The sequence below is a fragment of the Anastrepha obliqua genome, chromosome 4 (genome assembly GCF_027943255.1).
Source record: "Anastrepha obliqua isolate idAnaObli1 chromosome 4, idAnaObli1_1.0, whole genome shotgun sequence".
In the NCBI taxonomy this organism is placed as follows: Eukaryota; Metazoa; Arthropoda; class Insecta; order Diptera; family Tephritidae; genus Anastrepha; species Anastrepha obliqua.
In genome coordinates, this window is record NC_072895.1 from 76834165 (window position 1) to 76851286 (window position 17122).

At 35.8% G+C, this 17122-nt stretch overlaps 1 protein-coding gene across 9 annotated transcripts in view; it reads right to left on the reverse strand.

Annotated features, from left to right (window-relative positions):
* Nucleotides 1-348: 348 nt before the first annotated feature.
* Nucleotides 349-17122, reverse strand: part of LOC129243788 (ryanodine receptor) — a 96603-nt gene continuing 79829 nt past the window's right edge. For 7 of the 9 annotated variants that reach the window (XM_054881098.1, XM_054881096.1, XM_054881093.1 and 4 more), the window contains exons 27-33: nucleotides 16810-16922; nucleotides 15785-16127; nucleotides 15271-15571; nucleotides 10637-10747; nucleotides 10148-10567; nucleotides 3346-3547; nucleotides 349-3244 (exon numbers count right to left, since the gene is read on the reverse strand). In XM_054881098.1, the coding sequence (XP_054737073.1) occupies nucleotides 556-3244; nucleotides 3346-3547; nucleotides 10148-10567; nucleotides 10637-10747; nucleotides 15271-15571; nucleotides 15785-16127; nucleotides 16810-16922 (4179 nt within the window). In that variant the 3' untranslated portion in view covers nucleotides 349-555. Of the gene's footprint in view, nucleotides 3245-3345; nucleotides 3548-10147; nucleotides 10568-10636; nucleotides 10772-15270; nucleotides 15572-15784; nucleotides 16128-16397; nucleotides 16508-16809; nucleotides 16923-17122 lie in introns of all 9 variants that reach the window. The other 2 variants (XM_054881100.1, XM_054881092.1) reach the window with 2 other exon arrangements.

Here is a 17122-nt window from a genome sequence, read left to right on the forward strand (position 1 = left end):
ATGGTAGTGGTAGTTAGTTTAAGGAGGTTATTCATTTCATTTTAATTTCGTTTTCTCTTGCTGTACATATTTGACCGTAAACAAGTGCCGATGTTTTGTTAGCTATGCAGTCACGAATAAAACATTTTGAAATTTAGAAAATATTACCAACTTCAATATACATACATACACATGTAGAACAATTACTACTACCACCCCTCATCGTTGTAGATCCTTTTGATCTTAATTTATATAGAGTTTTCCTTTGGGGACAATATGATAAGTGAGTCGCACCTAAATTTCCTTTTTCCTCTGTGCCATAAAAAATAGATGCGTTTTTGTTTTTTTAGAAAATAATAGTTTTATTATAAACATTAATAATGATTATTGGGCTACAGATAACTCAAGAATAAGTTTGGTAGAGGAAAATTATTTACACATAGTTATAATGAAGTGTACAAGGAAGTGTTTATGTATACAAAATTGTGTGACAGAAATTTATTATTTATAATTTATATTTTGCTCCTGAAATTATTTAGTGTCAGCTTATTTGCTTCATTTTATGTTTTGCTTAAACTATCCACCACCACCTCCTCCTGAAAGCTCATCCTCGTATTGCTTACGGAAACAATCACCAACGGGGAAGAAGTCCCAACTGCGCTGTTGATACATGTTCCACACATATGTTTCCTGGCCGGTATATTCTGTATCCGGTTTGTTGATAAGATGCATCAGGAAGAACATATAATTTGCCAAGTTATGCTCCTTCTGCACATGTGTATCAAACCCGTGAGGAACTATGTCGAAAAAGTCTTTGCCCATGCCACATATAAAGCAATTAGATTCCATATTTTCTTTCACCGACTCAAGTTGATCACGTAACTCTCCAAAAGCATCAATAATTAAACCTTGGATAATGGCCAGAAGAATAATGATGACAAAGAAGAAGAATGTGATGTCAAAAATAATACGATAAACTTCATAGTCATCCCCATCGGGATCTCCAATCTCATCACCTATACCACCTCCTGCCCGCACGCCTTTGTATAAATGAAATACAAAACAAGTCAGCATATCATGACATTTTTTATCCACTTCTTCGTCCTCCTCTTGTATATAAAACTTTCGGAAAAAGTTAAACGCAATTACTGTGTATATATATACAATTATTGTTAGGAGCATTACGGTGAGAACGAGCTGTTTTCCATTATGTGTAACAGATTGTAAAATGGTACGAAGAGTTTTGAAACCTACTGCAACATCTAGCAAATGGGCAGCGAAAAAAAAGTTATTGAAGTTGCCCATCACTGAGAATGAAAAATACCACAGTGAGTACAGGAAGGCGTTATCAGTGAATGTAACGCCTGCTTTCCATACCTGATAGCGCCAATCTATGTTCATTATATACTTCACCAAACCACTTTCTTCACTCTCTTGAGCCATGAAGGCACTTTTTTCCATACCAAGTAGATTGGATATAGAGTCGAAGTCATAAGTTTCGCTGTACTTTTGCCTCACCTTCTTTTTCACAAATTTATCCCAATAATTAACAGGAAATGATTTAGCCGAAATCACCAATTTGTCCCAGTGTGATTTAAAGTCATCATCTTCCGGCTGGTCAGCAATAAAAAGTCCATCGAATTCTAAACGGCGTGCAATTTCCTTTTCTCTCTTAAATATAGCCAAAGGTACCTTTAAATGATAGTAGGCTATCAACATAGCGAGAGATACTAAACTGTGTAACAAAGCAGCAATACGTATAACATGAGCCATGTAGAAAAAGTCTTCATCGACATGCACAAGTTCCGGTAAATCTTCTTCGCCGCCTTCGTCATCTCCAGAGCCATCTCCTGAACCACCACCAAGTCCGGAAGCTGCCAAGCCTCCACCAGATCCTGAACCAAGTATAAGTTCGTCATCACCTGAAGTTTCTTCGTCATCACCAAAAGATGTTACTTTATAAAAAAGTAACATGAAATTGATGCTAAAAGCCAAAACCAATGCAACGTATTTAAGATTATAAAAATTGCGTGCAAGGAAGCTAACGGCGCGGTGTGCATACTGAGCGAAATCGATTTGATTAACAGCAGGCGTTTCTTGAGCAGTAGCTGAAGACTTCTTAGCTTCAGCTTCAATGGAAGCCATAGCTGCTTCTTGTGCTTTTTGAGCTTCCTGTCGTTCTTGTGCTGCTTTCTTGGCTGCTTCTCCACCTAGTAAGTCTACGATAGAAATAGGCTCTTGAAGTTGATACTGGTCGCCTTCTGCTGGTTGATCACCAGCGACTCCTCCATCATCCGGACTTAAATCACCTGTCTCCTCCAATGAAGAATGAGCATTTCCGCCTGGGGATTCGCGTATGGTTACTTTGTACTGCCCATTTTCGTCCTTGCTTGCATCTCCGAACGCTTGCACTGGTGCAGGTGGCTCTTCAATAGGTAATGGTGGTAAAGCTCTTCCAAATGGTTCTTCCTCTATTGGTGGAGCCTCAATTTCTTCCGGGGCCGGTCCACGCATTAGATTCATAAGTATTCCAAAAATATATCGAACTACACAGAAATTGCCATAGCCAGTGTAATAAAACATGTAAAATATTAATTTAAAGAATCCAATGATCAATTCCGGAATCGACTTGGTTTGCATTACACTTATTTGATGCTTAATATTGGATGGACTCAACATATGTATTACAAATTTAAGTCCATCTTTAATGGCTTGCACGGTTCGGCGAATGGGGTCTCTTGCTGCCCTCTCTTCCTCTTCTTCACTCATATATGAACTATAGGCAGTGTCACGCTTCACATTGCCACCACCGTCATCAGTAGCCATTAAGCCTGAAGCGTGTGTCATTTCAAAAATAGCATCTTCACAGAAGTTTACAAATGCCTCCAACTTCTCTTTGTCACCACCCTCAGTGACTATGGAATAGAAGAATGCGCGTTTGGATTCTTTAATTTGTGGCTTTTCCCACTGTTCAATATTTGAGTCCTTAATTTCGAAATACACTCGCTCAATGCGTTTAGAGCTGCCTAAAATCTCAATTCGACCCAGGAAAGGTTCAAAATAATTAAGCACCGACCCAGCAGTCTCTAAAAATCTGGCTAAACGGGGCTCATTAGGCATATGCTCACTTAAGTTGGTCAACAATACAGCCAAATTGAAGCCGATCTCCTTTGATGGTTCATGGAAACGATCAACGAAGTCGCCGTAATCAATTTTGCCTTCGTGATTACGTTCACAGCATGCCAAAAGAAAGTCCATTTCATCCCTGTTTAAGTATCGTAAAATAATATATTATAATAAAGAAATAAACAAGATATTAGAAATAAAACAATATTTTATATTAATTATTAGTTTATATTAACTCACGGTGTGTAATTCTTTGACTGCTCCATTTTGTCCCTGAAGTCCTTTGGCGTCACCCAACCCTCATTTTTTAAATCGATTTCAGCGAAGCTTGGAGATTCAATTAAATCTTTCAATTTTAAAAACATATCGAAGTATTTTAAAATTAATTCAACGTTGCTTGCTGACTCAACCAGCGTGTCTACCATCTGTTTTCCAATAGTACCTGTAATTGGATTGAATTTCGTCTAATAAATGCAGTTTTTCAAGAAAGAGTTTTTTAAAGGAAAAACATCGTTCCTTAATTGTAAATACATAAATCGTTAGTTTATTTATTTTTTAACTTATTTCAAGTATTCATAGTGTTTGGCATTAATTTGCTACCGAAATATATTAGATATAAGTAGTTTAAATACTCTTCAAAAATTCGAAAACTAAAAATACCATTCTTTCAAAGTGTCAGAGAAAGGCATTTTTACTAGCCACTTTCTTCATCTTTGCAACCTATGATACTACAACGCAAAATAGGCTACTATGACTTCTGTTTAAATAAATAAATATTTAAATTAAGCAAAACATTCTAGCGGTTGGTTAATATCTGATTGAGCGGTGAGTATGGGGTGGTTCTTTCCCATAAGAAACTAGACTAGAAGCAACATAGCAGTTATGCTCGATAAAACCAAAAGTTTTAATAGTTAGTCCTAATTTTTGCAAGTAGGCATTCGTTAACGCCAAAAAATTGTTCAATTTAAGCTGGAAAAATTTTAGCTAGCAAAAATTACCCATCACGAAAACATATGATGGTAACACCGTGTTCATATTGAGAGACTGTTGTTGCTTCATCTTTGTGAGTTATTTTTGTTTTTCGTCATTACTTGCAATTATTTTATGTATTACTCTACAGTAAACAACATTGAGAAGAACGAGAATACAAAACATGTTAGACGAGCACGAGCAACTCAGTACCCTCTCCCTTTCCTCGTCTCTCCCTCTTCCTCAAATTACGAGTTAACGCAACGAAAGTTGCTTTGTGTGAACCAATTAATTTTTGTGCATTTTTAACACACTTTTATTAGGACGGGTTGTATGTATGTATGTATGTATGTATGTAACGGAATCTTTGAGCTTAATTTTCACTGGCTTCTAAACATCTGATCGACTTGAAATTTTGCACACCTATCAAGGACCGATGACAATGCAATAATTTGATAAAAATTTTCCATTATCCTTATTGGGATTGCCAGGATTAATATTTTCTTTTTTTACCTGTGGGCAAAAAGTAAGGTGAATTTGGTTGTAAAATGAAAAATCGTCATTTATTCTTGTAAATCAATTTCATCCTCTTCAAAATAATGCCCTCTCGATGAAATACACTTATGCCAACGAGTTTTCCAATCCCCGAAACATGCCAAATAGTCCATTTCCGGTAGTGGTCTCTTGAGTTTTGGGAACAGCCAGAAGTCACACGGAGCCAAATCAGGCGAATACGGTGGTTGCGGAACGATATGCGTGGAATTTTTGGCGAAATAGTCACGAGCTTAATTTTCACTGGCTTCTAAAAATCTGATCGACTCGGAACACACAACATAGATGACTAGATGGAAAACTCTTTTTCTCGTGAGAGCGCTGAAAAATGTGCATTTTTTATAACATTTGCCAATATTGCCATACCGGTAGAAACATGAATTGGGTATTTTTTTAAACAAAAATTGGGAATATTTAGTTTCCACACCACCATTGAGGTTAGTATTTAGTGTGCGGTTGTGTAATAGTATATTACTCGTAAACTCCTACATATACTAAAAATAAAAAATAGTTAAAAAAAAAAACTAAAAAACACGCTTTTATTGCTAATCGAACTAAAAAGTAGAAAATAAAATATAGCTTAAAAAAACTAAAAAACACGCTTTTATTGCTAATCGAACTAAAAAGTAGAAAATAAAATATAGCTTAAAAAAACTAAAAAACACGCTTTTATTGCTAATCGAACTAAAAAGTAGAAAATAAATTTTAATGACAAAGAGACCTATAATGAAGTAATAGCAAATCGAACGATCAGTCATAGTCAACTACCTCAGAAGAAAATTATAACAAAAATTAAGATACAAATAGAATAATTAACACTCTTTTATTAGCTCGGGTTGTATGTATGTAAAGGAATCTTTGAGCTTAATTTTCACTGGCTTCTAAAAATCTGATCGACGTGGAATTTTGCACACCTATCCGTGGGATGCATTTTGCTTCACTTTCATAACCCTCTGTACATAGGTAGTTGCCAATAGAATGATTGTAATATTTACTATATCAAGCATCCCACGCTTTTAACTCTAATTTGAATTCCTCCATTTGTATCTTTATTTTTGTTATAATTCTGTTCTGAGGTATGTAGTTGACTATGACTGATCCTTCGATTTGCTATTACTTCATTATAGGTCCCTTTGTCATTAAAATTTATTTTCTACTTTTTAGTTCGATTAGCAATAAAAGCGTGTTTTTTAGTTTTTTTAAGCTACATTTTATTTTATATTTCCGGTCGGTTTGAAATGTGCAGTTTTCAGAGAGTTTCGCTCTTGCTTGGATTGAAGGATAGTAAGGGCTAATTTTCTTATCAAAACAACTAGTAATAGCAAGGTTTGCCCATAGGAAGCAAAATTGTTGAGTAACTTCGGATGCCACGTCACTGTGGATTCGACAGCTCTGTTCAAACGTAGTCATACACTCGTTCAATCTGTTATTGTTCAGACGGCAACAAAGTAACATGACGAAAGACTCTGTTGATGATTTTTTATATATCACCCCAACCCAATCTAAGTTTTATCGTCACCAAACCATCGTCACAACTTCTTTACATAAGCAAATCAGCCGATTCATTCAAAATCGCTGAGAGTCGGTTAACGATCTGACGTTGGCCACACCTCTGCATTGGGTACATCGTGTGGTGATAGTTTTAGAGAGGATAGTGATGTTAAAGACAAAACTCGCAGTGTTATTGCTCATTTATACATGTGAAAAGCATAGATTACAGTCGAAGGTACTCTATAGTTTTGTTTTTTTTTCACCGTAGGGGATGGCCAAACCTGGTAATCTATCATCATTGTGTAGAAAGCTTATTGAAACACCAGCACAGAATCCGGATATGAACCCAACAAAAAAAAACTAGCACTTTAAGAAAAACGTGGAAAAATGGGCTCTAAAAAGTCGAGCAGAGTTAAAAATTGTAGTAAGATGGAGTGACAACGACATAGGATACTTATTCACTCCACTTTCGAAAAAAATATTAAATAAGCTTTTCAATAAGTTTTTTGTGTTATTATCTTGTAAAGAAATGCCCGTTTTTGGAATTTTTAATAATTCTATATTGTATGTACATATATGTATATGATGTATTTGTGAGTATTTCTCAATAGTTATACAATGAGTTTATTTTCAATAAAAATTTCATTTTAATAACCAATCAATTTATGAAATATTGTACATACATATAGGGTTTTTCAGTAAGAGCGCTTGAACTTTTGAACTTTTTTGAATAAAACACAAACGGTTTGACTTTTTTAACTAATTTTTTTTTATTATCGAGTTTGAACATATACATTTAAGTATGAAATTCGATTTCTTTTGCATGACCACCGCGTGCACGTTTTACGAAGTCCAATCGTTGAAATTCCAGCAATTTCGTGTTCAATATTGGCTCTGAGCTCACAAATCGTCGCCGACTTGTTACTGTAGACCAATGACTTCACATAACCCCAAAACGGGACGGCTTGTTAAATGGACCGTAAAATGGCCGTAATGCTCTTAAAGTAGCAGCAACAGAACGATTATTTTCATAAAAAATTTGCACAATTTACAATCGTTGCTCAAGTGTGTAGCGTTCCATGATGAAATGTATACTAATGAAGTTTACAAATGACAAGCGAAAAATAAAAAAAAATACCAGTCTAACGGTTAGACGCGATAGAAGTGAAACCTTCCGTAAAACAAACTGAGAGAGAATGAGACGAAAGCAGCATTAGGAGCGGGATAATTATAGGTTCATTATAATATTGCTATAAAGTTCATATTTTATTTTCTTCATTTTATTATTATTCATCCTCAATGTTTTCAATTTCAACAAATGATACGAGTGGCTTATGATAGCTAAAATATGATACAAATGCTTTGGTTTCGATGTTGTCAACATATCTTTGAAATACCGCGTCAATGGTTGTTTTTGATCGTGTTGTCGATTCAGTGCGATTGTTACACATTTTTAAATTGAATGTTGTATTGAGAAAGTCAATTGAAGGACCCGCTGTGTCCAATGCAAAATTTACGTTAAAATCGCCACTTAAAATCATTGGAACTTTATTGTAATCTTTTCTAAGTATCCGCGATACTTCTGGTGTATACTTTATTAAATTTTCGTGAATAAATTCCGTGATGCTATTTATTGATTTTTTTTTCTGTCTATATTCACGACACTTTTCTGCATTATTTTTCGGCATAATTGCGGTAAATATTTAAAAATGAAAATATTTACGAATATAAAAATACACACGCGGTTGCTATTATGAACGTCCCCAGCAAAACCTGCGTGACCGAAACTCTAACACAATTACATTTTTTTGAATGTTACAAACACATATGCACGCAGGTTTTGCTGGGGCGTGACCGAAACTCCAACACAATTACACATATGCACTCGTATTTGTTTGAAAATCGACTTTTTTTTTGGTTCTCCGTCACCTTTGGAAAATGTGTAAACAGTAAGCAAACTTTATTCAAATATTTTCCCTCATTTTTGCATCAGTAAAATTAAACAAACGCCGTAGCCGAATGGGTTGGTGCGTGAATACTATTCAGAATTCACAGAGAGAACGTCAGTTCGAATCTCGGTGAAAACACCAAAATTAAGGAAAACTATTTTTCTAATAGCGCTCACCCCTCAGCAAGCAATGGCAAAACACCGAGTGTATTTCTGCCATGAAAAAAAGCTCCTCATAAACATATCATAAAATAAAATAAAATAACTGTATAAAAAAAATTTGTTTCTTGTGATTCGAACCAAGGATTTTGGATCGGAAGCTCACATTGCTAGTCGCTCGGCTACCGCGCCATGCTGTCGGCGCTGGCCTAAAAGTTATTTAGTTCGTCGCTACGTTTATATCAACATATAATATAACGCTTCGTAGCCAAGAGTGTCGCTTTTTTCGTTTCACTTTTTCTCAAATCACTCCTAACGATTCTAAAGAAGTTTTCACTTCAAAAATATTGCGTCGTTCGGCCTCCCTATCGGAAAAAAGTTGAAGCGCACCTATTGAATAACCCTATACAACAAACTACTAAAGTTGTAAGTGCAGGGTTTTCTAATAGAGTCGGGTCGATGTTGACAGGCTATAACAGCCATGTTGTTGTAGTCGGCCAAAATGGTAAAACTTTCTTATAAAATATTTAAGAGAATGGTTATCGTTTTCGCAAATTACGTGAACTTGCCCCCAAGATCGCTAGACTTGCAGATTTGTTTGAGGTTACAAGTCTATGCCAATAAACCCCAAAGCATCGTTTCCCTCCTTCCATAACCTCATTGCTCAAATGAACCGAATCTTTATATATATGTATATGTATATATATACATATAGTTGTGGCGTGTGTCTTGATGCTATTTCACAAATGGAGGGACTGTTTCAAGCTGGCCCCAGATATTTTTTATTAGGAGCTTTTTCATGGCAGAAATACACTCGTAGGTTAGCCATTGCCCGCCGAGGGGCGACCGCTATTAGAAAATACTTTTTCCATTATTTTGGTGTTTCATGCACGGATATTCGAATGGTAATCACCCACCAACCAATTTGCCTACGACGGCTGCCTAATCTATGGCCGGATCTATGCAGCAGAGTTATTGGCAAACATCTGAATGATGTCACATTCCTTTCATAATCTTTAATATTTTACACATGGCCTGTTTGTTCTAGTTAGACCCGTAGTTACTGGAAAACTATAAAAGACACCTATCGTAAAATAATTTAAATAAAGTCATATAAATGTCACAGCCTCTCACTGAGTAGTTTGTTAAAATTTAACGTTTTTCTGCTTTTACTTTTTTGACGTGATAACGTCTTATAATTCTATTTAACAGGCTGCACGGACGAACAAATGTGTCGTTACCTTGCTCATTAGTGTTACCTTGCTCATTGCCGCTACCTTGCACATTTGTCGTTACCTTGAATGAACTGCAAGCGAAAGCGCGGAACGAACGACAAAGCAAACGAACGGCAACGTTCGACATCTTGCTCTCTCCTACTTAAGTGAGCGTATATATGTATGTATATGCGCATATGTACATATATAAATTCACGTATTTGTATTTGCATATGTCTTCTTATTGATTATTATTAATTTGATTTACTTGAAGAATTTAAAATAAAACCAAGTTTGTTAATAATACCTGTTGTTTTAATGTTATTATTTTTTGACGTGATAACGTCTTATAATTCTATGTAGCCGGCTGCACGCACCAAAAAATGCGTCGTTACCTTGCTTGAACAGCATGTTATGTTGTGTTATATTATGTTATGTTAAAGTATATTATGTTATGTTAATGTTACCTCATTCTCTATATCCATACAAAATATCCATCAAACAAATAAAATTAAAATTTTCTTTTGAAAAATGCAACCATTCAATCAGTATTTTCTAATGACGTTATCACGTTAAACTATCGTCAGTAAACCGACTTTACAGACAACCTCTTTTTACTCTAATTATCATTCTCATAAACAAAAGTATATTTTTATCCAAGTTTTATAAGCTTAGGTAATTATTATTTAATAGTGAAAAGTCCACTTACCATTAACCACGTTGCCCTCCAGCATAGAAAGCATCATCGTGATCATATCTTTCTGCAGATTCAGCAGCTCTTTCAGTAAGTCTACTTGACTAGAATGTTTTGACAATTTATCTTGCATATGGGAGAAGAGGAAAAGGAAGCCGCCAACCGCATCCCATAATCTCGAATGGGCTAAAGCTTGTTGATTCAATGTACATGGACCTTGAATTACCTCAGTTAAGGTATTAAAAACTTGACTTGCCACACCAATCGCTTTGAAAAAGTTAGCTTTTCCAGCGGGATCAATGATCTCTTTACTCGAGTAGTGCCAATAGAAGTCCATTATAGATTCTTGTAGTCGTAACAAGTAATCGACTGTACATATTACAACATTGACTGTAGTAGTGTTGCCTGCTTGAGTACGCAAATAGTTCTGCCAGTCTGGAAATATTTTCGTTTTTTATTTTAATGATAAATTTTATTAAATGTGTGTTATTTAATTGTGCTCACCTAAGTTATGACCTTCGCATGTAAGTTGAATGAAACGGAATAGGGCACACGTGAACTCAGCATCATGCATGTTTTTCTCGCCTGCAGCGCCTTCCGAGCCTACGCCAAGACCTGCACCCGCACTTGGAATGTACTCTTTGTTGCAAAGTTTTTAATAGTGTGTTTAGGTTGGGGATGGTAGGAGCATGCGTGGTATTTTTGGTTTGTTCGCGAAATCATTAACCAAGGCCAGGACGAAGGTGTAGGTGGATATATGAGATACGCACGTTGTTTTCAAATTATAGAGCATAGCATACATATATGTAAATATACAGTTGATGTCAAATAAAATTAATAAATGGGCGTTTGTCTGCCTATGATTTTGATAGTCATAGGTAAAACGCAATTATTTACTTGAAATATGATAAAAAAATTTAATTAAAATATAATTCCTGCCTTCAGAGACACATTTTAATTTAGCGAGCAATTCCTTTAAGAAGCTACATCAACACCTTAGTTTCTAAGATGTCGTATACAAGATATATGTTATAAGTATTGGTAACATTACAAGTTGGAAGGTGGAAGAGTCGCCTCTATTAAAAACAGTAAACAAAGGTAAAGGGCGTGGGATTATCCTGAATATTTGGAAAATCATGCCACCCTAACAATAAATTTTTCTTGCAGTTTCTTGCTACTGCCAATATTAAAACTGTTAGGTGGGCTCTCTCCCCGAATAATAAAAACATTTGTTAACTTCCCATGTCAGCCTTTCAGCGGGATAATTTCATATTAAAAAAAAAAACAGTCTACTTTATTTCATATTGAAGAACCAATCAGTCTCTCGTTATGCAAGGCTCCGGAACTCTCGGAAAGAGTGTTTTATGTAAACCATTGTAGTAGTCACGCTATAAGTATTGAGTGGAGCAGAGGAATGGAATAATATAATGCTAGGGAATGAATATACAAAAAGCTAACTGGCTGCATAATTATAATACAAGGAAAATTATTATGCGTAATTTGTTTAAAAAGCGGGAATGCGAAAATCTTCAGAATCCGCCCGTCTGGAAAATGCCCAAAAATTCTACTAGAAGAAAAGAGTTCATGTAAAATTTAATCCACTTGCTTTTTTGGTTGAAAGTACAGGGTTTGATTGAAAAGTAATGAGCCTTATTTTTTTAAGCAGTTTTATTAAACCTTCTGGCTTATACAACTAATATTCTTCAAAATAGGACCCTTGAGCGTCAATACACCGCTGGTAGCGGTCCTTCCACTGCAGGAAACATTTTTTAAACTCATCCGCCGGAATCGCGTTCAATTCGGCTGTCACAGTTTTTTGGATTGCCTCGATGGAGTCGAAATGCCTCCCCTTCAGCTTTCTTTTCAGGCGCGGGAACACGAAGAGTTCCGGAGGGGACAGGTCTGGGCTATAGGGAGGGTGGGGAAGCACCGGAACCCTCATCTTGGCCAATGCAGAGGTGAAGGGTCCAATTGTTGACAAGGTCAGGCCGAACCCGGGCGACGCGGGTTTTCAGCCGAAGGAGCACTTCTTTGTAAAATGCCGCGTTTACAGTGCTTCCTGGAGGTATAAACTCTTTGTGGACGATGCCTCGAGAGTCAAAAAAGATGATCAGCATGGTGTCTCCAACGATCGCTGCATTTTCGCCACTGCGAAATCCTTTTAAACAGCTTTCACGCGCGGAGCGATGTTGACTGCACCGCTGTTGCCAGCGAACTGGGACCAGTTTCTAGTTGAAGGGGAAGGTCCAACGATCGTTTTCCCCCACCAGCCGATTCGGTTGATCGCTTGGCAGACGCTCCGCGCGGGAAGGCTCATTACTTTTCACTCAAACCCTGTACTTTGCATTTTGACGTACACAATTGTAAATGATAAATCATTTTTATTTATTTATTCATTAATGTCTAACAAAATTCAGAACAGACATTTAAGAAATTATTTCAAAGCTAAAATACAAGTATTTTGAAGAAACCATTCAATTTTACATAAGAAACCATTCAATTACTAAAAAGAAAACAAGTTAAAATTGAATTATGTAAATAAAATAACAAGTACTTTCGAAGTATTATTCTGATTAGTTACATAGAAAGTAAGAAGAATAAGAGAAGTCAATTACGCCATTAACGGGATCAAAGATAAATAGTACTGCCTGAAGAGTACCTCTGTTACTTAATGGAAAAAGACTAATCAATCGACGGTGAGATTCGTATGATGGTTTCTGGTCTGAGAAATTGAGTGAATGTAACGCGAAACGCACAGACATTTTTTGAACCCTTCCTCCACTCAATTTATATCGACTGTATGATAAGATCTCCGAATAAAAGCAGTGCAAACGGCATAATTTGAGTGCTTGATAAAATTGAGAGTTGAATCAAAGAAAACCCCTAAATCTTTAATCACTTCAGAGGAAGCAAGATAAGAGGTTTTTAAGCTTAGAATATGTGATTTTATGACATTTTTCAATATTAAGAAATATACAGTTCATTAGGTACCAGGGAAATAATTTATTCACCTCAGACTGTAAGACGGCTGAATCATTAGAATTTTTTATTTCAGCATAATCTTTTAGATTATCAGCATAGAGAAGAAAATAGATATCATTAATAAACAAACTAAGTAACAGAGGCCCTAAAACACCACCATAAGGTACATCAAAGGTGGCCATCGCCCAGTCGAATGAAAACCAAGAAATGTCAATTTAGTTACTAAAATTGTATGGGAGATTTTGTCGAAGGCTTTAAATAAGTCAGTATATATCACGCCAATTTGGTAAACACTCTGGAAGCCTGGAATCGGCAATCTTCAGAGAAAAAAACAGATAAGTTAGACATCGTTTTTAATCTTTAACAATCCCTCAATGGAATCATCATCTGAAAGAACAAGTTAATCGAAGTCATCTGTGGAAGACAATTTCCCCGAGAAATTTTGGCGAATGGCTGCAAAATGTTCATCTTGAATATCTTCATCAGACACGAAGTTAGATCAAAATAAATCGGAAACTAAGTTCGCTGCATTACTATCACTGCATCACTGACGCAGTAACGTCCATATAAAACAGTATTAAAAATACATAGGTTTCGCCAAAAATTCTTCGGACTACTTTTTAGGCTAAGCTTAAACTTGTGACTGTATTCTTTGTACAGAGTTTTTGGCCTTACTCGGTAGGCAGTCAGACTATGTTAAACGTAGTCGCTGAAAGAGCCTGGTACTCCTCAGACACTTAACTCTTCACCTTTGGCTCCCAGTGCCACATCCCAGTAACTGTGTCGACTCACGGGCTAAACTTGATGAAAGTTAACTGTTTGGGCCACCTTGACATATTCAAGTTATTATTCAAGACATTTTAAATCATAAAATTCTAGGTTTCCCTAATTTCTTTTCTAGGTCGAAGTAGCATTAGCTTCCTATATGTTGACATTTATGGGAATATTTGGCATGAGTATCGCAAATGCAACCATCAGGCTTTGTTTATGTACCTACACATCCAGAAATATTTACAAACAGGTGCACATTTTTGTGAGTTAATTAAAATGGGGATTGGAAGAGGGGTTTGTGTAGGGAACAGCTTCTGTCCTCAATATTCTTAATTAAATATTGATACACACATATATACTTGTGCACACATATGTGGCATATATGTATTAGGGCATCTCTTATATAAGAAAACTTGGGATTTATTCCAGTTTGAAGTCCCAGACTGGCTTTTATTTTTCAAATTATTAATTTTCTATGCTTACGAATGTTATTAAATTTAACTTTACATTTCTGAGGTCACCGATTTGATTCTTGTCTTTCATTCACATATTTAACCTTGGAATTTTCTATGTATACAGATTGGTTGAAAAGTATTGAAAGCAAGATCTACATATTAATCTGTACAGGTGTCAAGATTGATGCGCCTCCTCCAAATTATGCGCCATTTTAATTTTTAATATAAAAAAAAATTATTTTGAATTTTCAATTCAGTATTTGCTTGAAGTTCAGTGTATTTTTACAACGGCAATAACCGAACAGCGTTAGTTTGCGAACGTTTATCAGCAACAGAAATTCATAATAAAATAACGAAAGTATTAAAAGAACCGAATCCTTCAATTTCAACTGTGGTCTTTAGAGTTAAACGTGGTCGCACAAAAAATGAAGTTGGAAAACGTAAAAAGTGCACCAACACCATTTGTCTGTGACGCATTTTATTTGTGTGACGAATTGCTTGAACACCAACCAGCTGCCAGCTTTCACTTCTTCTCCACCTATTACTTCTTCAGAAGCATGAAAACTTCCTTCGTGGAAAGCGTTTTTCGTCGGATGAAAAACCTATTTTAGCTGTGTCACAGGTTTTTTTCAAAGCTTCCGAAACAACATTACAGAGATGGGTATAAAACTAATGGATGATCATTGGAATATGTATGTATATTAAATTCGGTGGAGCATTATTTTATTTTTGTTTTGGCTATTCGTACTTTCCAACCAACCTGTACCTGAGAACTTACTAGGTAATGGATTTTAATGAATACACATTTAAAACGTGGGAAAGCAAATTGAGGTGAGCTCAAAATTAAAATATACGATTTAAGAGACACCCTAATTGTGTATTTATATGCATATGTTTTTACATAATACGTGCACACATATAATTGCATACCTTCGGCTTTCGTATTTCGTTCGAATGCATCCAAATCTAATACACTACAAGAATTCATAAGTCCTGCAATGGATGTAAAGAAGCCGACGTCTTTTTTCTCCTTTAAATGATTAAGCATGCCCATTTGAATGTCTATGTTGCCGCCGCGTAGTATTGCTATACCCAAATTTAAAGTTGTCATGACCATTTCTGATGGTACACCTTTTGAGGCGGATATATGAAGAAGCACCATTTCAGCCACGCCACGATTTGAGAGCCGCGCCTGGTGGAATAAGAGCTTCTGCTTCTCCATTTCTTGTTCCTGAAAATCATTTAAATTTAGGTTGCCATTTTATCTTAAACAAATAAACACCACGTTTCTTTATATAATATAATATGTCCTTTCATAAGTGTAGCTCATTACCATTTGCTATCAATTGTGCGCTTCAGTTTGCACCATGCATAGATAATACTTATTTAAATAAACCATTAGTTTTTGTTTTCGAGTTTTTTTTGGCTAGTTATGCGGACTTACATGTATGCTGGCACCTTCCTCACCACCCTCTCCGCCTCCTTCTTCATCACCACCTTCTTCTTCTTCCTCTCCACAAGACTTTGCTGCTATTTGTGCGTACGACATGTAAAGCAAGTCCTCTTGCAATGCCCCACTTCGTTCGGTCATGGCTCCCCGGCAAAACGTGGTAACCAACTGTGTTAGAGGATCTGGTTTACCTTCAGACTCTTCCTCATCTTTCTTCGATTTCTCTGATTCTTCAAATGTCTGGGTTAAATCTTCAATCATTATCTCTTGCCCTACATTTTCTTCTTGAAGCCATTGTTCATAGTATGATCGTGCAAAGATATTGCATGCCCGATGTCTGTTAACGTAAATACAAGTAATAATTAGATTTAATTTTGAATAAAAATATACTAATCATGCATACGTTCAGTTAGTATTGTTAATTCCATTGAGGCATATACAAAAACATTTAATTTCAGCGAGTTTCCGATACAAATATAAGTATGTTTGGTACATTCGTGTGAAAACATCATGCTTTCCTAAGATTATATAGATTTTTATGTAAGAGTAATTTGTCCAATGACTTTTCGAATATGCTTGGGGCAACAAACAACAGGTGGGAGTGTACCTGCTCATGCGATAAAGATGTATAGCGCGTAAGCTGGATATGACTGCCTGGCGTCGGGCCAATGTAATTTTCGAATTCCAACGTTTGCTTCTTTGCTTAGGACGTGATGCCTAGGAAGGAATTAAGGACACAATACACGGTATCAGCTAGTTAAAGCATTACAAAGACTACGCACCATACATTTGGGGTTAGTACGGAAAATTAATTTGTAACAAAATTATAGAAAATATACAAGTAATAATACGAAAGAAATGGAAGCAATGAAATACTATACAAATGAAGTGAAAATGAAAGAAGTATCTTAAATCCTTCCAAGACATTAGATTATCGACTACTTGTACACTGTTCATCTATGAGCATTGTGACTGTTAATGTATTGAACAAGCGAAAACTGTTCTCATTTTGTAAAAACCTGGGTAGAGAATGTAGAGATGTCTGGCGGAAACATGCAATAACGGCACGTTTCCTTTGTATGGATACAACACTCCTGTAGACGTTCTTGCTTTGTTGTTGGGGATGGTCAATCTGTAAATGTGGTGAGGTCCGAGATTTCAATAATTTTTATAAATTGTCAATCAGAGCAATTAAGAGTGTGATGTTGATGTTGTTTCGCGATAATGTGAAAAGTAATCAAGAAAAATGTTAAAATTAAAAATATATCAAAAAAGAAATCAAATTGTTTTTGTCTTAATTCTATTTAAATTTTATATATTTATATTTTTCGT